Raw genomic sequence first — 23,852 nt, forward strand, 5'->3', positions numbered from 1 at the left:
AAGGAATGCTCAAAAAACATTCCACAGATGAACAGGTGAATTGGAAACAGGTGATTGTCGTGATTGAGTATAAAAGGAGAATCCCCGAAAGGCTGGGGTGGAGCAAGGGTGGAGTGAGGTTCATCACTTTGTGAACAACTGCGTCAGCAAATAGTCAAGCAGTTTAAGAACGTTTCTCAAAGTACAATTGCAAGGAATCTAGGGATTTCATCATCTACAGTCAAGTCAGGTCAAGTTTATTTATATAGCACAATTCACCAACAGAGCAATTCAGAGTGCTTCCCACAGAACATTGAAAGCATTGAAAGTAAACATACAATAACATTTAAATCATATATAAAATTATATTCAAATAAAATAATTAAAAGGTCAGAAAATTTCTGAAATGGAACACGCAGTTAAAGTTATTCTTACCTTTCTGGCATGTTGCTCACCACCTAGAAAAAATTTGAACATGATGAACTCCCGGCAGGTGGAAGAGGGTGGGACTTTGGAGATAGGCTCCAAAGTCCCACCCTCTTCCACCTGCTGGACCTCTGACGCTCACGACATGTGCGGTGAAAAAGTGAGCAGTACAAGTGAAACGGCTGGTTTGTTTATAATACCGGTGACGTTAGCGTTGACGCTGATCCTAACGCTAATCTTCCTTGCACAAATAACATAGTATTACAGAACTATAGTAACCAATAACTGTCATCATATCGAATGCTACGTTCGAGGATTAGGCAAACTAAAAGTACCTGTCCAGCAGAAACTCTGCAACCATCGTATCTCTTTTTAGCTCCGGTTGAAGCTGCATTATCCCCTGCCATCGCTAGAAAGCAGAGCCCGTGTTGACTCGCGTCTTGCCTCGTGACGCATCAGTTCTTCACCGTTCCTTTCATTCTCTCACGGACCACTCGCTCTGCAAAGGAACGCGCGACTTGCAAGCAGTGACAGCGGTAGGCAACTTGAAGGGATGCTGCAAAGATGACAGGCAGCAAGCTTGACTAAAATGATTAGTCAGACTTTTTTCAGAAATATATGAGAATTAAATATTGATGAGTTTCAGCAACTGGTGGATTTCTTTTACATTTCAGTGGGTCATATTAGGAGCATTTTAAGAATACAAATGAAAAGTGTCAAAATGACAGAAAGGGAATAAGTTCTTTAATACATTATTTTGTTTACTGGAAGGCAGCTGCAAACAGAATAGTCTGCAGCTTTGATTTAAAAGAACTAAGAGTAGCATCAGACCTGCAGTTTTTATGGGAGTTTGTTCCAGATTTGTGGAGCATAAAAACTGAAGGAGGGAGAGGTCTGGATGGTTCGTAGCTGGGCAGAAAACTGAAATATATTTTGGCCCTAAACCATTTAGTGCTTTGTAAACTAACAGAAGTATTTTGAAATAAATTCTTTGACAGCCAGGAAGCCAGTGTAAAGATCTGAGGACTGGAGTGATATGATCGACTTTTTTGGTCTTAGTGAGGACTCGAGCAGCAGTGTTCTGAATTAACTGCAGCTGTCTGATCGACTTGTTAGGGAGACCTGTAAAGACACTGTTACGGTTCATTCACACTAAAAGCGATGGAGGTGATGAAAGCGTCAAGCTGCCATTCAAAATCAATGTAAATGATGCAATGTCACGAATGTCGCTCTGGGTGACGCATTTCGTGCTATAAGAGCGATGCAATGAAGCGCCCATCGCCTTATCGCATGTGGTTTGAAAAATTAAACTTTTCAAGCAGCATCGCGTGTAGCTGTGCCGTGACAGCCAATCAGTGTTGAGATTGTGGTAAGCGCCAATCGAAGTTCTCCGTTAAACATCCAAGGGCTCACCGGGCTACCCATAGCTGCCATTGTTGTTGTCCTTGGGGGGGGGGGCAGACTGTTCCTATGGATATAATAGATAGACTGTATGATAAGTGGACGTAGCCTCTCCGCCAGGGCCTGTTCTCTCAACTTGATCAAATCATATTCGCCTCTGGGAGTCTCCATCTTGTCAGACGTTGACTCCTCCTCATTTCCTCTTACCAAAAAAGGGCATTGATGTGACGGTGGGGGGAGGGAGATACGTCCGTCTGGATGACGTTTACAGAATTAGCCACATTAGCTCAACCCAGCCCGGGAGCTAAGCTGACACAACACGTTACTAGATAAAAAAAGAGTGGGAGTCCCGTGTCTCTAGCGGAGAACACATCGGCTCCGGGAGTAAAGTGCAGGCAGCATTTCTAATCAACGATTTAAACTGATATTCAACACAGTACCATGCACATAAACTTTAAAACACCGGCCCGAATCCTCCCGGTGCTCCAGATTAGCATCTAGTGCACATGTGTCATAGATAGCAGGCTATATTGCAAGTCATGGTGCAACTGCAGCTATTGAAATAGCAAAACAGAGCTTACGTTAACATGGTGTGTTCCTAAAACATCTGTTTGTATAGTTGATCGAAGAGAAAACCATCTTGTCACAAATGGTAACACCACCACACGAATAACCACAGTCCAGGTCGAGATGACGGAGTTAGCATGCTGATGATGCTAATCCTGACAACTGCCCTCCGAGGAGAAATGAGGGTCGGAGGCTAACTGTCACTTATGAGACCACGCCCCTAATTATCCATAAACTTTAACCTCTAATAAATTAAAAACGAACCTGTTAAAAAAATATTCACCCTCCTACGTGTAAGTCCTAAACATAAAGACTACAATGTTTTTTTGTAAACAAGCCCTAAATAGATTTAATTATGCTGTGAAAACGGCCTGCTTAACATGGGGGTCAATGAGAAACTGTTGTATTTTGCAAACTACTCCTACTGGCCACTCAGAGAAATGCAGTTTTTTGGCACTTCCGTATTTGATCAACCAGGAAGTCGCTGTAGTGGGAGCTAGATGTAATATAGTGGATGTAACTATGAACTGTGGAGGGCAGCGTGCCTTTTAGGCATTTCGTCTGCCAGAAATCGAGAAGAAGAAAAGAAGAAAGCCATCAGTGCAGAGTGAAGCGTATCCCGGTCTGATTTACAGCAGCTGCTTTTGGTGTGAATGCACGGTTAAAGTAGTCGAGCCTGCTGAAGATAAATGCATGGACACATTTTTCCAAATATTGCTGAGACATAAGTCCTTTAATCCTTGATATATTTCTTTAGGTCATACACTGGAGATCACAATTTGATAAAGTATAAATACGTGATTTATTCTGAAATTTTGTTATTTGTTATTGTTCAGAATTTTGATAGATCTTTTTAAATAATCAAGGCACTACAACAAAAACCTTTAATTTTGTGAAAGAAGCAGTGAGCAAAATTAGAGAACAGTAACCTTTCTGTCAGAAGATTTCAACAATGTCTTCTTAGGGCTATAGGATTAAAAAATGAACAAAGTGTAGAGGCCACAAACTAGTGATGCCCACAGGACATCACTAGTTTCTCACACTGCTCTGGTTTGATCTTGGTCCATTCTTCTTCAGTCTCTTCCACAGTTCACTAACTGTAGTGGGTTTTTTAGGGCGCACTCACACTGTCCATCCGTACCGTACCCAAGCACGTGTCACGGCTAAAGTCTAGTTCGTTTGACCAGTGTGAGTGCAACCGTACCGCGCCTAGGCGCAGTACACTTGCTGGCCACGGACCGTTTGGGAGAGGTGGGCTTTTGTAAACCAATTTGCACATGTACGAGCACGACCTTTCGCATGTGTACGAGCACGAGCATGAGGCCTACGGCAGTTCTGACGTAATTTTATGTGTGCCTGTTAGGACATAGAAAAAAGAAGGACGGACCATGCGCAGACTTTTAAAACAATGGCGGCGAAATGTTCATGTTGGTGTGATGCGGAGGTGGAGTGTTTACTGCAGATTTGGTCAGATGAAAATTTTCCAAAACAGTTGGACAAGACGCACAAAAACTCTGAGGTCTATGGAAAGATTTGTAAACAAAGCGAGGCATCGCGATGACGTGAATCAATGTGAGTGTGTTAGTGTGATGACGTATAGGCAGGCAAGAAGCATTCACCGAGGCCCAGGTAATGTGAGTACAAACGGGCCTGGCCAGCGGGGGGAAAGGGAGGGGGGGACAAGTACCCTAAAGCAAGGGGCACGGTACGGACTGACAGTGTGAGTGCGTCCCATCCTTTGTTGCCAGGGCTTTTCCAGATATTCTCTATGAGGTAAATTGAACTTGAGCGATGTCGAGTCATGGTTTGAGGGATTGTGCTGAAGTCATTCAAAGCTGTGGCCTCTACACTTCCTATTCATTTTTGAATCCTAGAGAAGAAAACATTGTTGAAATCTTCTCTTCTGACACAATGGCTACTGTTCTCTCATTTTGATCAACAAACAACAAAAACCTTTGATAAAAGTGCCTTTGTTATTTAAAAAAAAAAAATAATGCTAGTACAGCAGTGGTATAGCCTAGGTTGATATTTTATCAATTCAAAAAATAAAAATAACAATTTCAGAATAAATCAAGTATTATATTGTGGTTTTTAGCATTGGCGTTTGGACTTAAATGATATGATAAATGTAATCTTAAAACGGCTCTTCCCAACTACTATCAGCATGTCGAACATCCAACTAGGGTAGCACACATTCTGGATCATTGTTACAGTAATGTGAAGTCTGCTTATCGATCCAGCCTCAGACGAGCTTTTGGAAAATCATATCACTCCTCTGTACTACTACTTCCTACATACATACAGAGGAGTAAAAAAATCAAAGCCTACATTACATTCTGTTCAGTGTTGGATGAAGGAGAACGAAATTAAGTTACAAGGATGCTTTGATGTTACAGATTGGTCTGTATTCCACTCTGAAAATCTAGATGAGTATTGTGATTCAGTCACTGGGTACATTGAATTTTTTATTGACTGCGGTGTAAGGAGGGTTATAAAATGACACGCTGTGGTATAGTGCGAACTTGAATAATAAAATTTAACAGCGGACTGAGGCTTTCAAATCTGGAAAAGCTGCAGCTTATAAGTATATATATATTCTTTGGAACGGTCTATTAAAACAGCTAAACAAGCCTATGGAGCAAAGATAGAGGGACATTTCATGGAGGGAGACCCACCACGCATGTGGCAAAGGTTAAACTCCATCACCACCGGGAAACCTAAAGGAGGATCCATTACAAATGTTGGCCCATCTTTGCCAAATTATGTGAGGGCCACATCTCTCTTGATGAAAACCTTTGAGCGGTTGGTGCTGGTTTATATATTAGAGATCAAATCCCTGTGTCTGTGGACCCGCTCCAATTCGCATACAGAAAAAACAGAAGTGTTGAGGACGCCATTTCCTTTGCTTTGATCTCAGTCTACAAGCATCTTGACAATAGGAAATCATACGCTAGTATGCTATTCATAGACTACAGTTCAGCTTTTAACTCAATGGTCCCAACAAAAACTCAACTACCTTGGACTCGACGATGTAATTTGCAAATGGATTTTAAATTTTTTCACTTGCCGACCACAAAGGGTCAAAATAAATGCTTGTTTTTCTGATGAGCTGCATGCTAGCACTGGCTCCCTGCAGGGATGTATTTTGAGCCCCTTCTTGTTCATACTGTATACTCACGACCTTGTAGCATCTCATGACAGTAATGCGAAAAAATGAATAGCTTTTTCGTGAGGAGGTAGAAAATTTAGTTAAATGGAGTAAATAAAACAACTTGCTTCTGAACACATCAAAGACGAGTGAATAGAAATCACATGCCTATTAATATCAATATTTCTGAGGTGCAGATTGTTGAGGAATGTACATTCTTGGGCGTGACTCTTTCTCATGACTTGAATTGGAGCTGAAACACCAGTAACATTGCTAAGAAAGAGATACAGCGCCTCGTCTTCTTACACAAGCTCCATGCTTTTACTAAAAATGCAAAGATTCTTTTAAACTTTTTCTATTGTGTAAGCGAGAGTGTCTCACCCTGAAAGAAATACTTTGAACAAAGTGGTTGGCTCAGCCAACAGGACCACTGGCTATACGTTGCGCTCCTGGAGGCCACACATAAAGGCAGACTCTTGAATCAAGCTCTACAAATTGTAAATGACGCCTCAGGCCACCCTGCAAGGGCCATCTTTGAAATGCTTTTTTCAGTGAAAATATATCGTTCTATGAAATGTTCCACTGCTCGCCATTTGAACAGTTTCTTTCCACAAGCAGTGATGACTTTAAATAAGGCACTTTAATGCTGTGTGGACGGGTTTTTTTGTACAGCTTTAACCTATACAATGTTATGTGGCATTGATGGATTGTTTGTTTTTTAAACAAGGTACTTAAATTTTGCACTGACCTTTTATTGTACAGTGTTTTACCCTACAGACATTTTATGTGGCACTGATTGATTGATTGTTTGTGTGTTTTTTTATAACATGAATTAAATGTTGACAGCGCTCCTTGCACATTTTTTCCAATGTGATTTTCATACCACAAATAAACTTGAACTTGACTTGCTTGATGCATCTGCTCAGTGCTTTTTTTGGATAGTTGGATAGTCGCCTGGTGATATCGTTAGGTAGAATTGTGTGTTGTGTACTTAGCTATGGTAAAGTATTTTGTTGTTTTTCTGAGCCAATGGAAGCATGTAGATATTAAACAGAAGAGCCTTGGGGAACTCCACATGTAACTTTTGCCCGCTCAGATGTGTAATTACCTATAGACACAAAGTAGTCTCTGTCCTTCAAGAAGGACTCAAACCATTTAAATACTCTGCCAGAAAGTCCCACCCAGTTTTCAAGACAGTCTGGTACAGGGGTGTTCAACTTATTTAGTAACTATGGCTGCAGGTTTTCATTCCAACCAAGCAAGAACACACCTGACTAGACTAATTCAATCGCCTGAATTGTCTTCATTGATTTGTTGGATCAGGTGTGTTCTTGCTTGGTTGGAATGAAAACCTGCAGCCACAGCGGCCCTTTAATGGATCACTTTGTCACCCCTGGTCTAGTAGTATGGTATGATTGACTGTGTAGAATGCAGCACTGAAATCCAGGTGTCTTCTATGATGAACCATTTTTTGATGACTTTTCTTTGAACATTTGAGACAGCAATCTCAAAGAAAACACAGGAATGATCAGAGAGCACCTTTGGTGGACATGACCAAGTCCAGAGTGTGACCTTTGTTGTGTCTTGGCTCCACTGAGCCAGATGATAGTTATCCTTGATAAGTGTGTGGCATCAGAGTGTCACTCTGATGCCATTTAGCCACTTACATATTGATATGGTGAAACATCTGGTAGCAAATGCGCGACCAGATGTAAAATATGGTAGCACACTCTAAGATTCTGGACCATTTGGTCGCAGTCTTGAGCCCTGCGTCATTTAAAAATACGTTATTGAATTCCTAAATAAAGGAGAGCTTTAAAATCAATTTGAAAATGCAGTTTTAAAAGAAGAAATAAATAGTGGAGATCACGTGACACGAAGCAAGATGGCTGTTTGAGATTATACTAAGAAAAAGGCGGCTCAACAAATGGCTAGCATGGACCAGGTCGACAAAGCCAGCCTACAATTATGGAGCAGACTTTGGCCAAAATAAAGTCTGTGCTTCCTGTGTGAACGACATGAATGGCTCAGTTGGTGCTCGTCTGGATGTTATGCCCTGGATGAAATCAAAGCATCTGTTGCCTTGGTCGAGGGTTCTCTTTTCAAGCTTCAAGGTTGAAGACAGAGTCTCTGCTACAGAGGAGAGCTAGGGTCATTACGACTTCCAGCTGACACCTATGGAGAAGACATAGTTACTTATGTTACTTATGTGCATTTACATGCACATAAGTAACCCGGAAATGGCCTTACCCCGGTTAAGGGAATAATCAGGGTTTTTGAAGTTCCCCTCATATACATGAGCAGGGGTAGAATGGGAACTCGGCCTCCGGTACAGCTGGACTGACTATGACTTTTTTTTCTGGTTCCTCTTTGTCAAGAACACAAACGGCCGACTTTTGGACAGAATTACGACCGAAACGGGTCTTCTTGGTAGTAATGTTACTTGCCGCTGCAAATTCCTCCCTTGGTTTAAAGTTAACGCTCTATTGTTGTTGTTTTTTCACGTTGTCTTCAGCAACGTTGCTTCTTGTTTTTTTTTTCTGTTTCTACTACTCTACTGTATCAAAAGCAGCAAACTGTCTCAATGGCTTATTTGATGTATATAAATGCCGAAAAAGACCATGGAATGATTTAGCTCGCTGACTGGTTTGAATGTTCATGATAATGTGAATCTACTGTATAAGTAATATGTGATATGAAGTGAAATTCATTGTATGAGAGGCATCATTATACAATCTGGCCCCAATTCACCACCTCACCATCTGTGTTGATATGCACCTACCTCTAGCTTGTCAGAGGGGGCTTAATAATGCTCTGAATTAAGCAAATTTTTGGCAAGGGAAAAACTGTCAATGCCCACAGTCCACACAAAAATTAATGTACATACAACAATTCTAACAGCAATCTCCAAAAGTTTTTCATCCCAAATTACAGCACAGATTTTTCTACAGTGGTAAATGGACTTATATAGCGCCTTTCTAGTCTTCTGACGACTCAAGGCGCTTTCACACTACTTGTCACATTCACCCATTCACACAGACATTCACACTGATGACAGTGGACATCTACATACTATCTAATCTAACCATTCACAACGCATTTACACACCCACGCGCAGCATGGGGAGCAATTCAGGGTTCAGTGTCTTGCCCAAGGACACTTCAGGAGCTGGGGATTGAACCGCTGGTCTCTCGAATGGAGGACAACCCACTCTTCCACTGAGCTACAAACGCCCCAGTGTCTGGGTGTCCTGGTGTGGACCATTTTTATCAATTCTCCAAATGTAAAAATTGGTTAAATGTTGCACCAAATTTGTGTAACAAATGGTATCAACCTTAAAACTGCTGCAACAACCTATGAAACATAATAGAGCTTATAAAGCTTTATATGCTGTACTTGCATTGTAATGTTGTAATCCCTTTTACACTCTAAACTTTCAACATTTAAATAGGCCCCTCATTAAAACACAATGTCTATGACTACAAGACAGACAGGGCTGAACTGTATCTCAAATTAATATTCAGGTGCCTTCTTTCAGATGATGTAAACCACATGACATTTACTGTTGACCTGCTCCTCTCCCTCTTAACATCCCGTCCCCCACCCTCACAACAGTAGAGCGCAGTAGTTTCATTTATTGAAGTGTATAGCAGTTCCTCATATGGTCCTCTTTTTTACCCTTTCACTTCTCTTCCTCCATGTCCCTCCATCCCCCAGAGTGCAGTTCCTTCTCTCCTCCAGCAACAGTCATCCTTCTCATACTCCTGTGCTTTGAGGGTCTCCTCTTCCTCATCTTCACCTCTGTGATGTTCGGCACGCAAGTCCACTCAATCTGTACCGACGAAACCGTAAGTGCTTCATTTAGTGACCCTCCTTCCTCTTATCTCTCTACTTCTGTCTGCTGTACTCCCTTATGCAGCCACCCTTTGCTTTTAACATTGACATCTTCAACCTTCTACTTCTAACTCAAACTGTCAGTCTGAACTTTGAATGGAAACAGTCTGAAAAGTGAGTAACTGCCATCAGCTACTGATGTCATTGTAAACTTGATATTTTCTGCACTGTGAGCTTGACAGGTGTAGCAACAGTTACTAATAGCCCTTTAATATGGAGAGACTGAGCTGTGAAATGTGAATGTTCATTGAAGTACCATGTTTTTTGGATCGCTCCGGAGTATAAGTCTCACCAGCCGAAAATGCATAATAAAGAAGGAAAAAAACATATATAAGTTTCACTATATAAGTCCCCTTTGGGGAAATTTTTTTGATAAAATCCAACACCAAGAATAGACATTTCATCTTGAAAGGCAATTTAAAATAAAAATAGAATAAAGAACAACAGGCTGAATAAGTGTACGTTATATGACGCATAAACAACGAACTGAGTACGTGCCTGGTATGTTAACGTAACATATTACGGTAAGAGTCATTCAAATAACTATAACATATAGAACACGCTATGTTTACCAAAAGGTCTGTCACTCCTAATCACTAAATCCAATTAACTCTTCTTCCTCTGTGTCACTTCTGAACAACTCCGCCAACTCTAAAGGTAAACAATGCGCCGCTTAGCTCAAGCATTAGCAGGTAGCAAATTTTTTTTCACAATGCACTTCTGCCATGACCCGCCCCCGCCGAATTTGATTGGTTGACGTGTGTGTGTGACGATTGCTGATATACGCCTAGTCTGTTACGTGACTGAGATAAATAATAGCCCGGAATATTATTTGATATTTTACGGTAATGTGTTAATAATTTCATACATAAGTCGCTCCAGAGTATAAGCATCCCCGGCCAAACTATGAAAAAAACTGCGACTTATAATCCGAAAAATACGGTAGGTCCCATTCACTGTTGGCACAAACATCAGTCTGGTATCGGTATAGATGCATCAGGTATAGATGCATTTAAACATACCAGAATAACACTGAGTTCCAAGTTTAAGCTTTATTGGCATCAGCTCGAATACTTAATACCAGAAACATTTATAGAACTTGATGTTTTCATTTTCGACAACAGGCAACATACTTTGCTGCTAATGTAGTACACAGGCTGTTCTCCCCACTTAGATATGGCAGTCTTTGAGCATCGGGGAGAGGGATAAATTCTGGATATATAAACCTCAGTCATGGCTTTATATTTATTAAAGAAAAATAGGAAGTGAGTTCCGTCTCAACCTCTTTTTTATAAGGAAGTGAAAGCAGCCTGGCCTCCCTGGGTTCTCTGTTCTGCCTGTAACAGCCTGTTTCTATGGCGGGGCTGTGTCCACTCAGTCTGTACATTGATAACATTTTCCTTAAGTTTCTATCTGTCACGGTGGTCAGGTAAGATGCCACCTTTTGTTTAGGGTCAAACAGAATTCTAATTTACTTTGTTGTTTGGTGGTTTTGTTCTAGTATTTGATGCACTTTTCTTTTTGTTTTGAGATGATTTGGTTGGGCCAGATTGTTTGGTGTGTGTCCTGAAGCCCTGGTGTGTGTGGGCAGAGCGTCAGGACCAGCTGGCAGAGAGGACCCTCATCCTTGTACTGGTAGGAGTGGGGTCACTAGATAGGTGTTAATTAAATTTGATGGCTTGCTTTTGAATATTTAATATAAGTGGGTATTGCCCATGTTCAGCCCTGCATGAATTATCGTCTGTGTGTTTGTGAACTCTAAGTATGTTTTTGCTCAATTCTGCATGCAGGGCTTTTAGCGGATGACTTTCACATTTTGGGAGTTCTCTGTTGGTTAGTGGACCCCACACTTCACTACCATATAATATTGTTGGTCCTATTGCGAATGTCAATTGGAATTTTCTTTTGATGGCACAAAAAGCCCTTCTTGCCTTCCTCTTCAGCTCATTCACAGCCATGCCAAAATGTCCAGTGAAAATTACGTGTAAGCTTAAGACAGATGTCCGTCCTCCATAGAGCTGGGTCTGTCCGATGTTCCTGTCATGTTTTCATAAAACCAAGGCACTTCAACAAAAACCTTTATTTTGTGAAAAAAAGAAAACTTGATCAAAATTAGATGAATGACTTCAGCACATATGTGCTAGTTTCTCACACTGCTCTGGTTTGATCTTGGTCCGTTCTTCTTCACTCTCTTCCACAGTTCACTAACTGTAGTGGGTTTCTTAGACGTTACTTTGTTGCCAAGGCTTTTCCAGAGATTTTCTGAGGTAAATTGAACTTTAGCAATGTCGAGTCATGGTTTGAGGGATGTTTTCTGCAGCAGGAGTTGGGCCTCTTGTACAGCTACATGGCAGTGTGAATGCAAATGTTTATGTGAACCTCCTTCAACAACATGTAATACCTCCACCGCAATTGTCTTCCAATCAGCCCAGCCCAGAGTCCAGATTTAAACCCCATAAAGACTCTCTGGAAAATCCTTCCTAACTTGTTTTGACAGTCTTTGTTAAACCACTGCTACTTTTTCTTTTGGCTTTCTTTTGTTTTGACAGCCTTACTTATGCCTTCAGCAGTTGTGGGGCAAGGAACTTTATGCTTAACCTATGCTTATTGCTTGCTCTCTGGTGTTGCTCAGCGCTGTAAGGGGCCATCTATAGGTCGTGGATTTGTTAAAGCTTGCTAGGTTTTGTGTGTGTGATATTGTTCTGTTTGAGGAAGAGGGTGATTTGGTTGAGGTCTGATAAAGGAATTTGGGGTTTGACTGTAAATGCACTGAAAAAGAATGGGTCCATGTCTGTGATCATATAATCTAAGGTGCTGTTGCCAAGGGTTGAAGTGAAGCGAATACCCTCGACCCGACCGTCGACAATGTACAGACTGACGGCCCATCCACACAAAGACAGTTTTCCCTTAACCGCACATTTTTAGTCTGGTTTTGGCCGACCATCCACAGCAGCCGGCGTTATCGGAAAAAAAACTGGGTCCCCCAAGTGGGAAGATTTGAAAACGTGGCGTTCTCGTCTGGACGGTGAAACCTCATACTTTGTTAAACAATGTCATCATTGTCCCACCTCTGACGTCTAACCCCGCGGCGTCACATAACAACAACAGTGCTGCTGCGTGAGAGGAGAGAGACGGACCCATAGACCGTTTACTGAACTGGACTCTGAGCCACATGCATGGGAATGAATTAGGCCGAGCACAGATTTCTCCCTTTTCCCTGATGCTCTGAATAAGGAGCTAAACTGCTCTCTAGTCTCTTTTTCTAAATCAAGTTCTAAGAAGGTGTGGCAGTTACAGAACCACATCCAGGCCTGGCATTTGTATTAAAGCGTTTTTAGCTGTTTTTCACTGCTTTCGTGTGGACCCAGAAAGAGAACGACAGAGAAAAAATTGGACGTACCCTGAGAGGCTTCTGCAGAGTTGCAACAGCTCCTTCCCATTCCTGTTAATCAGTGTTACAGTCTCTCTCTCTCTCTCTCTCTCTCTCTCTCTTTCTCTTCTCTCTCTCTCTCTCTCTCTCTCTCTCTCTCTCTCTCTCTCTCTCTCTCTCTCTCTCTCTCTCTCTCTCTCTCTCTCTCTCTCAATTCAGCTTAATTGGCATGAATGTCACAAAGACTATGTTGCCAAAGCATAAAAATTCAATAAAACAAAACAACAATACATTTCATAGGTATAAAAAATAACAAAATCTAAATAGTGAAATAAAAAAAATTATAATAATAAAAAAAGGAATGTGTCGTGCGTGCGTGCGTGCGTGCGTGCGTGCGTGCGTGCGTGCGTGGTTGGTTACGATCTGGTTACGATCACTCATTGTCTCTCAGGTTGTGGCATATTAATATATACTGGGCAGCTAAATGTACCCACTTTGAACGATCAATCTTGAGTTTTCAGTAGAGGTAGTGGTTAATGTGTAATACCACTAAATGATGTACTTGAAAGATGCAAATCTATTTTCATGCATCAGTGGAAGATGGAATCAGTACGCCCTCTATGTGGTTTAGTGTGATCCTAATAATCCTTCATCCTATTGGTGTCTGTGTATAACCCCAATCCCAAAGAAGTTGGGCCGTTGTGTAAAACGTAAATAAAAACAGACTACAATGATTTGCAAATCCTTTTCAACCTATATTCAATTGAATACACTACAAAGATATTAAATGTTCAAACTGATAAACTTAATTGGGTTTTTTTTGCAAATATTCTCTCATTTTGAATTTGATGCCTGCAAAACGTTCCAGAAAAGTTGGGACAGGGGCATGTCTCCGTTGTTGTACTTTGTGCTTCATAAAGCTCTACACATTAGGGGTGATCCTGAATAGTCGACTATCTACGATTCACTCCGAGGAGCCTGATCCGACTGCCGATCTCTCATTCAAATCGTCAAAAAATGTGGTTATGAAACAATGGATTATTCCATTCTGGCTCAGGGGGTGCTGAATGTCTGATTTGACATATAGATGCTTGGTTCTCCCAATAAACCATGATAAATAGCCTATTTGGGTATAAATATAAGCCTATAAATAAAAACTATTGCTAAAAATGTTAAAATAAGACATGCTTTTAATCTATGTCCTTGATGTGAAGGATTAACCCCCTAGCCCTGTAGACTAAGTTGTTCTATCCAGGATCCATCAGAGCTCAACTTGGCTGGGCTTTAAATCTATCTGGGCGTCAGAAATACAACAGTCTGCTCCTGTTTGATCATCAGCATCATTTACTTTGAATATTTGCCCATTTGTTGTTTTTCATTATAGATGTTCAATCCCACACACAGTCTGCCGTGAAAGTGAGTTCTAAATATATACCGTCAGCTACTGTCAAAGAAAGATACAAACAAAACACATTCATGTTCTAACAACAAATACTTTTAATAAGTTGCTCCTATCAGAAATCAGAAATCAACTCTCTCAGTAACCCTCTGCCTGACACACGTGGCCACACAGAGCTGGACTCACATGCACCCGCCACTGTCTGCTTCATGTCCATGGCTCACCACCCTGGAATAGAGGGTTTTTCATGCTGCATCGCGATGCGTAGCTTTGTTTACAAATCTTTCCATAGACCTCAGAGTTTTTGTGCGTCTTGTCCGACTGTTTTTGAATATTTTCATCGACCAAATCTGCAGTAAACACTCCACCTCCGCATCACACCAACATGAACCTTTCGCCGCCATTGTTTTAAATGTCCGCGCATGGTCCGTCCTTTTTTTGCTATGTCTGAACATTCATTCATTCATTCATCTTCAACCGCTTATCCCGGGGTCGGGGTCGCGGGGGTGCTGGAGCCGATCCCAGCTGACATCGAGCGTGAGGCGGGGTACACCCTGGACAGGACGCCAGTCCATCACAGGGCACATAGAGACGTACAGAGACAGACAACCATTCACACCTACGGGCAATTTTTAGAGTCATCAATAAACCTAACACATGCATGTCTTTGGATTATGGGAGGAAACCGGAGAACCCGGAGGAAACCCACGCAGACACGGGGAGAACATGCAAACTCCGCACAGAAAGGCCCAGGCCGGGATGCGAACCTATAACCTTCTTGCTGTGAGGCGACAGTGCTAACCACTACACCACCGTGTAGCCTATGTCTGAACAGGCGCACATAAAATTACGTAAGAACCGCCGTAGGCCTCATGCTCGTACACGTGTGCATGCTCGTGCTCGTACATGTGCAAACGTGCTTTACAAAAGCCCACCTCTCCCAAACAGTCCGTGGCCGGCAAGCGTACTGCGCCTAGAAGCGGTAGACTTTAGGCGTTAAACGTGCTTCGGCACGGTACGGATGGACAGTGTGAGTGCGCCCTAACACATTTATATACCATTACAGCTGGTGGCTTCTGAGCTTTGCTCTGATAACAATCTGGATGGTCCCTTTCCTCTTAAGCCCGGAGGACACGACGTCCATGATTTCCAAAAACGATTTATCAGTTTGCTCATTAAATATCTTGTCTTTGTAGTGTATTCAGTTGAGTATACACTAGGTTGAAAATGATTTGCAAATCATTGTACTGTGTTTTTATTAACGTCCCAACTTCAATTGGGGTTGTATTTGGGCTTACCAAACCAAGTTCCCTTCCCTGCTTTGAACTTCTTTTTGTCTGCAACTCTAGGTTAGATATATTGGAGATATTTGCTGATGAGTTTTATTTTGTCTCTTTTATATTTAGTGGACCAAAAAAATGGTATTTGGTTTATGAATACTGATCTGATGGGTCACAGAAGCACACCAACTGAAGTTTGGTTGTCTCTCATTTTCAGGGAATAGAACAATTGAAAAAGGAAGAGAGAAGATGGGCTAAAAAAACTAAGTGGATGAACATGAGGGCGGTATTTGGACACCCTTTCTCTTTGTTGTGGTTTAGTCCCTTCTCCACCCCTGACCATGGAAAAGCTGAGACCTACCAGTATGTGGTGTGAGAGCTCAGCACATTGAACAAGGAGACTGGTTCAAACCAAAGTGGAAAACCCTGTCCAACCCCATAAACCTCAGCTATGGCATTCTGTTGCTCCCAATGAACACAAATTACATTGTATCTCCCGCGCAAGCCATGGACAGCTTTCCATTCGCTTTCTGTTTTGCCATCTACGTGTGCTATATGTTTATTTTTGTGTTGCCTTTAGTGAGTTGAGTTGCAGAGAAAAAGAAAGCATTTCAGTTTGTGAATCCTGTTTAAAAACACTGTGATAAAAATTTCTATTGTTCTAACAGAAGCCTTGCACCGTTTTCTCTTGCTTTCCCTTAAAGGGTCAGTTCAGTTAAATTTCAAAAATGCATATCTTATTCTCACTTATCTCTCGTGATGACCATGCGGCTAGTTTCAGTTTTAGATATTGAAACCGCCACCCCAAGACAATGGAATTTAATATAGGGTTGTCACTAACAATTATTTTCATTATCGATAAATCTGCCAAATATTTAATAAATCTATAAAATATCAGAGTAAAACCAGTTGTTCAACCAAACACTTGAACATTTGAAAAAAAGATATTCAATTTACATACTACAAATAAGTGGAAAAATGTGTCTTTGTAATTTTAATGAATTGACCCTTTAAATCAAGTACCCTAAAGCCCGGGGCGCGGTGCGGAAGGACAGTGTGAGTGCGCCCTTACATAAGCCTTGTTTATTGAGTCCTCCCAGGGTACAGTGAGCTTGACGTGGGGACCTTTAAGTGAGGGGGACCAGAGCAAAGAGCACGTCCTGCTGGGAAATGATCGAGCAGATTTCCATTGGTCAAACAGATTTCCCAGCAGGCCATGCTCTTTTGTAAATGTTGAGAATAAAACTAAATAAAGTTATTGTGATGATGATTTTTTTTTAATTCACGGCCAAAGCATCATTACTGAAACCAAATAAACAGACATTAAAGAAAATGAGAAGAAAATACATGAGTTGGGTGGGATTACATACAAGCATGACTGTGATGTAGAGAAAGTGGAGAAATACCAGTCAGCTCCATGTTGTTTTTCACAGGCTATCAGATGATGGTGAATGGTGAAGTGGTTAAATCTTGCCACACGTTTTCGCCTAAGGAGGATGCGTAGCACTAGGAGCACCGTCCCTACGCCACTGGGCCTGGAGCGTAGCTAACTATGCTACTCCACTGAATAATGCCAAATAAAACCAACTAATAACAGCACATTTCTGTAAATTTAAGCATTATTCATATTGCGATGTTAATTTACCATTTGTATGGGTAATTTCATTGTTTTACAACGTAAAATGTTTGAAATTAAACGTTAAAAACAACTTGAAAATAAGGCAAAATCGTGTTAAAATTATAACTACAAAATGTATTTAATTATGGAAAAAAACGTAATTTTCTGAGAAAGTAATTTTCTGTTATTTCACGGTATTTTTTTGGCGCCCCAGATGCTGGAATTTTTTTTTTTTGCCATTGAGCAAAAGCCATTGACCAGATTCAAAAAGGCTAAATGAAGGTCCCCTTTCTCCACCTCGGCCAATTGCATCTGGTGCCAGATCATGCTAGAATGTTCTAAACACCCAGAGAACCATGGCATTTCTGCCTTCTGTACAGATGTATCAATGGCTGATCAGTCCAGTAGGGTTCCAGATTAGCTGCCGACAGACAGATAAACAAACATGCATGCAGACGTGCGCACACACAACCAAACGCATTACCTCCTCTCAGGCCGATGCCTGGTGGAGATGAAAGGTCCTTGTAGTTGCCTTAAAGTGTTGTATTTGAGCCTCCCATGACTAGTGAAGTGAATGAAGTATACATGAGAAAACTACATACAAAACCAAAGTCTGGAACAGTCTTCCTGGTTCCTCAGCAGACCTCACAGACAACAAAACAAGCAAGGAAGTTTCTGTGCGATTCACCAAACAGAATCTTACCAGCTTGCTTTGAGCGTAGTAAGTTTTGCTGAATCATTCTTGCAATGCCCTCTGAAGAAATTAAATGGTTTCAGTCAGTACAAAGGTCAACCTCATCTGGTCTTTCAGTTGCAAATCATGGTTGTTAGAATGTTGTCCGTAGAGTTGACATCCTGTCAACAACCATAATGTAACATAGACGCATTCTCCATGTAAACAGTGAAACAAACAGCCTGTGTACTCTGAGCCCATGTGGTGTGTTGATGTTGTGAGCATGTGCCAAATTCAGTGAAACCCACATTACATGAGTTGGGAAATTTCTTCTATCAAAATCCTACTTTCAAGTTGAAATTGTATGAAATCTTGTGTGGAGTCAAAGGGAAGCATCGTATAAAAATATATAGCTCTGCATACATCTTATTCTGAAGCTGCAGGGTATTAGCTTGTCTGTATTTGGGCATTATTCCAGCCTCCTTCAAAGCATTTCATAAAGTACTAGCTTTTATCATTCAAATTTTACTATATTGTACAAGTACTAAAACAAGCTTACTGGCCCTCTGTATTTCTCCTTGAGATTTTCTCTCATGTGCACTGCTCTGTTTTAAAGTTTGCATTTTATTCTTCGTGTCCATGATATTTGATGTATCCTTTGTTATCTGAATGCATGGTAGAGGTGAAGGTTAGTAATGTATGTGAAACACTGCTGGTATGATGAGTCTCACTGGTGACTGATGGTGGAGATTTTTTTTACTGAAATTTGAATCAAGTATATATTTAAAAATATCTCAGCTCATGCACAGAGAATAAATACTTCTCAGTTGCAATGCAAAAAAACTGTGTTTGGTGAATGTATTTATTTCTCTTTGATTGTGGAGGGCTCACTAAACCCAAATATGTTTGAACCTCTCATTTTTTATGTTTAAGTAAAGTTAAAGAAAAGCGTTGTGCTTTCCCTGCATACAGACCTCTCACACCCGGTCCCTGCATTGTTCAATTGCCACTGTCTTTGTCTTCCATTCTTTTCCAACTTTACTGTCTGTAATCTACCTCTTTCCCTTGTAATGTTCTCTCTACACTCATGCATTTGCTTTGGTTGATAACTCATTCTGCCAAAAGCTTTCTGAAGCAGACAACTCTTTGTAATCTTGAGGAGAGGTAAGCTTGCAGCAGAGGACACAGAGAAACACATCACAAGCATGGCAATTTCTTTTTTCCGCTATTTCAGATTCAACCAAACATTGTGAATGAATGAGTGAAATCTGTGTGTAACAGGATGCATGCATCATTTTGATCATTTGACTTTGCTTATTAACCAGGAATTTGTTTTTTTGTCTATAAAAGTGCATGTCAGTCATTTTGTACAGTATTTTTTCATTTTGAGCATTTTTCCTGGGAAAAAAAATTAATTGGAACTGACACAAAAATATTTAAAGGGTAGACTTAAATCTATTGTGTTACAACACACATGTTTTATGTACAGTGCCTGTAGAAAGTCATGATGCCCTTTTGAAATAGTCCCTTTTTTTGTTTTACTGTCTAAAATGATAATACATAAAAAATATGTTTTTCCAGTGTGATTTACACCTTGCCTTACAACATCATTCAAGTGGATTTTTTTTCCCCAAAATGTATTTAAAAAAAATTAAAAACTAGACTAGCAGTGTTGGAAAAGTGATGAGTCCTTTTAGAATAACCATTCTAAACATTCTCAGGTCTAACCAATCGCCTTCCAGATTACACACCAAGTAAATCCCCCTCCAGAGTGGAAATGTTTAAAACATAAAAAGATAAACCCCCCTCCAGAGTGTAAATGTTAAAAACATAAAAAGGTAAACCCCCCTCCAGTCCTGTTAAAAAGGCTCCAGTGTTGTGTTTGTGTGTAAAGGGGTAAAAACAAAAAAGTGTGCTCTGATCTGCTTACGCTGGCTCACGTGGCGTACGTGTTTCCGCAACATCCCTGTGCAGAGTTCAGGTAAACAACAACAAACATGTGGGACTGTTTCCATCAGTGGGACATTCAAGTGTCCTGGGTGGAGCCGAGGCGGTGGGAGGCTGCTTCTCCGCTGTTAGGGAGAGAAGGAGGAAGTTTCTACGCATGCACCAGCTCTGGCTGCTGTTGTGTGGCAGTGCTTCACAGCTCCACCTACACACCTGACGTGCACACTACATCCAATTTACACACTTTATTGTCACCGTATGCATGCAGATTTCCCTCAAAGACACTCGTCTAAAAGCAGCATAAAAAGGGAGAACGCCACTTTAGTGTTTCCTTTCTAGACAGAGTCTTAATGGCAGAGGTTGGTCAATCTGTGCATGTGACAACAAGTTCTACCTGTATGGCAGGGTGGAGAGAAAGAAGCCTCTTCTGATGAATGTCACAGAGTCTCGTAAAAAAAATAAAAAAAATACTGAAGATTCTGATGCCATGTAGCAAAAGGTTTAATGGTCAGGTGAGACCAAAACTGAACTTTTTTGGCGGAACTCCAAGTGATATGTTTTTAATGTATTATCCTTTCAGGCTGTAAAACAAAAAAATCATGACTTTCTATAGACACTGTCAATTGAAAGGGCAACCACTCCCGTCTATACTGGCCGTGAAGTAATTATTTCACAACTACACTGTAGAAGAGGACAAAATCCATAGTTGAAACTCGAGTTGTGCAAAAATGCATTCCAGAGTGAAGCCTAGGCTAATATTAGGCTGCTATTTGTCTGTCACTTTAAAATCTAGTTTGAACAAATGAGAACAATGTACTGTTACTGCTGTGGGTGGAGGCAGCAGCTAAACAGTTTAGATACATTTTGAAAAGGAGCACACAATAAATCAATATCCATTAAAGTGTATGGTATATATACCTTTACCTTACTGTCAGACAGCCCTTAGTGATGGGGAACTGAAGCTGTTTTATCTATCTCTGCTCTCTGCAAAGCCACCAGATTCGACTAACAACAGTACATTTACCTCAACAGACGACAGCCGTTGCTGGTCTACTGCTGCTTTGATCTGTTAGTTGTGTTTTAGTTTTGTTCAGTCTTAACCCTTTAAAACACTAAAGTCACATGATGATACAAAAGTGAACTAATTGATCGAGGCAATGGTAGACCAGCAACTCCTGTGTTCTATGAAGTAAAATGACAGTTTTTGTCAGTGGAGTCTGGTGGCTTTGAATAGATTGATATAATGGCTTCAGTATCCCATGTAAACAAGACTATCTGACGGCAAGGCAAAGTGGTGAAAATATTCTCAACAAGCTGATATTGAGTTGTTTTTTAAATATCAAAAATATGTCTTACTCCTGCCTATTCTTCAAACTATGCGTGTGCCATCTACTGTATAGTAGTGTAGCTAGTAGTCTGTACCAGTAGAGTCAATAAAGTAGCTAAATATGCTAATGTACGTTATCTGAGGCTACTTATTCAGGTCGTCCTCCATCCCTTAATAGAAGAAGGCAGAGGGAAGATCATATTCTTCTCATATTATCCTCTGACTTTTTTATCCAGGAGCAGCAGCAGCTCAAACTGCTCAATATTGTGTACTCTCAACTGGTAATAGGGTGGATTGTCACAAAATGTTGGACAGACATTTATGGCTCTTAATAACTTGGCGGGTCCCTCAACTTTTTCTGTAGCGCCGCCATCAGGTTGAGACTTGTGGCTTTGTGTGAAATAACTCAACTATTGGCTGGATTGCAGTGAGGTTTGGTTCTCACAGACATGAACCCCTAAGGATGAGTTGCAAATTGTATGAGCCCCTTAACTTTTCATCTACCTCCATCATAAGGTCTTTTCATTTTCCCAAAAGGTCGGCTTCTGAGTAGCCCCACATTGCCAGACCATATTCGTGCTGCAGTAGAGATCCACCAATATGGATTTTTTTTAGGGCAGATGCCAATATTTTACCACAGACTGCTGATTTTCTTGAGCCGATATTTGGAGCCGATTCTACTTTTGCTCCCTTAATTTACTTCATAAAAATGACAATGATGATAACAAATGTAACAATTCTCAATTTTTAAAAAAGGCGCCAAAAGCAACACGGAGCTGCCTGTCTGTAAATAATCCTCTGGCCGATGTATGGGTCTAGCTCTATGCTGCAGGAGTTCAAATTCTGGAGCAGGGCAAAAACTGCTGTGGGCTGTTTCTAATCCTGTGAACCAATTACAATCGTCTGGGCAGAGCAAAGCCCCGGCTGCAGCAACGGTGCCTTCGCAAAGCAGAAAGGGAAGGAGTCGAACATCTGGTGCCTGAATATCAGCCTTAGCTGTACTTTGTGTCGCTTTAGGAGGGGATCGCTTTATGGCCAATATGGACAGGACTGATTACAGAAGCCAATAAATCTGAACCTATGCTTACATTTATATCTGAGGGCTTTTTTTTTTATAGTCTGAACACCATCATCATTTGTTGTTTCAGTTTTAGTCATCAGCTTTGTGTCATAGTTGTAATCATTAGTGCATGTGGAAAAAGACATGCAGTCCTTTTTGCCTCAGACCCTCATTGTTGTGTCTTCTCCAGGGAATCGAGCGTCTGAAGGGGGAGACGGGGAAGTGGGGGAAGGTGCCGTGTTGGGAAGCCATGCAGTTGGCGTTTGGTGGCCCATTCTCTTTGTCCTGGTGCAGCCCCTTTGAAGGGCTGAGCTGTAAGAAGAGTCCTCCAGAGCACATTCCCGCCCCACAGGGGGAGATCATCGAGGAGGATGTCATAGAGATACCACTCAACTAAGGCCAGCTGCAGTCACAAAGCCATTTCTTCTTTATCAGGTAGCGCCTCTCTACAAGCAGATTGGAATTTTTGGACTTCACACTTTATTGGGGGCTTTCTAAATTGCAACATTTGATTTTATAAATTTATATTTATCTCAAATACTTTCTCTCCCAGCTAAATGCAGCCATTTGCCAGTTACCTTTTGTGAATACCAAACTAGTATATTGGTTTCTGAGCAGAGGTGAGAAGATGATGGATTTGAAAGTATCTCAGGAGAACACTAACAGTAAAACGAAGCCTTTTTGAGGATTTGAATTCCCTTTGTGCCTTAGCTGTCCTAACGAGGAAACGTTTGCCTACAGTGTTGAAAACTCTTTTGTTCAACTCCTCATCTGTCCAGTTCTGGTGTCTGTGTCTGGAGCTGTTACGTTCATCTCTGTCTCTGTTAAACATATGGGATATGTTATTTACTTCTGGTGGGTGGAGGAGGTTTTGTGAAATTGAGTAAACTTCTGGATAAGGGCTTTTAACTGTTAAATGGGTGCTGGATATCATAGGACCATTATTTGAATTTTCTGTGTTTTATCAATGTTTGGGTTCACTCATCACTCACTCATCTTCAACCGCTTATCCGGGGTCGGGTCTCAGGGGCAGCAGCTCCAGCAGGGGACCCCAAACTTGCCTTTCCTGGGCCACATTAACCAGCTCTAGCTGGGGGATCGTGCCTGGAACACCTCGCTAGGGGGGTGCCCAGGGTTCATCCTCACCAGATGATTCTGAATCACCTCAACTGGCTCCCTTCAACATAAAGGAGCAGCAGCTGTGTGTAATGTGTGGGTTTCCTTTTTTAATTCTATAATAACATTTTGACATATCTGTACTTTAAGAAGAGTAATGTTTGCCACAGTATTTACAATAAAAATGAAAAAAAAAACACTACTGTTGGCTGTTTCAATCAATTGTCTGGCAGAAGAGCAGGAATAGTTATCTACCTGTCTACAACTAACAGCTTTGCTTTATCTTTCTATTTTATGTTATGTGAGATGTGATATTAATACAGTTTATTATAATATCCAAAAGGTAACAGGTCAGCTTCACTGTCACATCATAATGTCCATTATTCAACACCATAATGCATAAACTGAAAACTGTGCTGACTGAAAGGTCCTCTGAGCTGAAGGATTCCTTTTAAGTGACCCGTCCACCTGTGCTGCACATTTGGCAGCAGAGTGATGCTTTGAGGCTTGCGTGATCCATCAGGCCCTTGGTGACTCACTGCTGTTTATCCAACCACCTGCTCCATACATTATGCCCTGAACTGGTAACTGGGGCAGATGGTACTGAACGTACCATGAGCTCTGTTTAACTGCACTTAAGACTGTGA

The 23,852-nt window shown here is 41.1% G+C and overlaps 1 protein-coding gene across 4 annotated transcripts in view; it reads left to right on the forward strand.

Annotated features, from left to right (window-relative positions):
• Positions 1 to 22,488, forward strand: part of zdhhc3a (zDHHC palmitoyltransferase 3a) — a gene marked incomplete at its 3' end in the record, with an annotated part of 31,961 nt that extends 9,473 nt beyond the window's left edge. For 3 of the 4 annotated variants that reach the window (XM_083918208.1, XM_083918209.1, XM_083918207.1), the window contains exons 6-7: positions 9,239 to 9,369; positions 22,280 to 22,488. In XM_083918208.1, coding sequence (XP_083774334.1) covers positions 9,239 to 9,369; positions 22,280 to 22,486 — 338 coding nt within the window. Of the gene's footprint in view, positions 1 to 9,238; positions 9,370 to 15,681; positions 15,841 to 22,279 lie in introns of those variants that run through there. The other variant, XM_083918210.1, reaches the window with a different exon arrangement.
• Between the last annotated feature and the right edge of the window lie 1,364 nt (positions 22,489 to 23,852).

This window comes from Echiichthys vipera (genome assembly GCF_963691815.1).
Source record: "Echiichthys vipera genome assembly, chromosome: 8".
Taxonomy (NCBI): Eukaryota; Metazoa; Chordata; class Actinopteri; order Perciformes; family Trachinidae; genus Echiichthys; species Echiichthys vipera.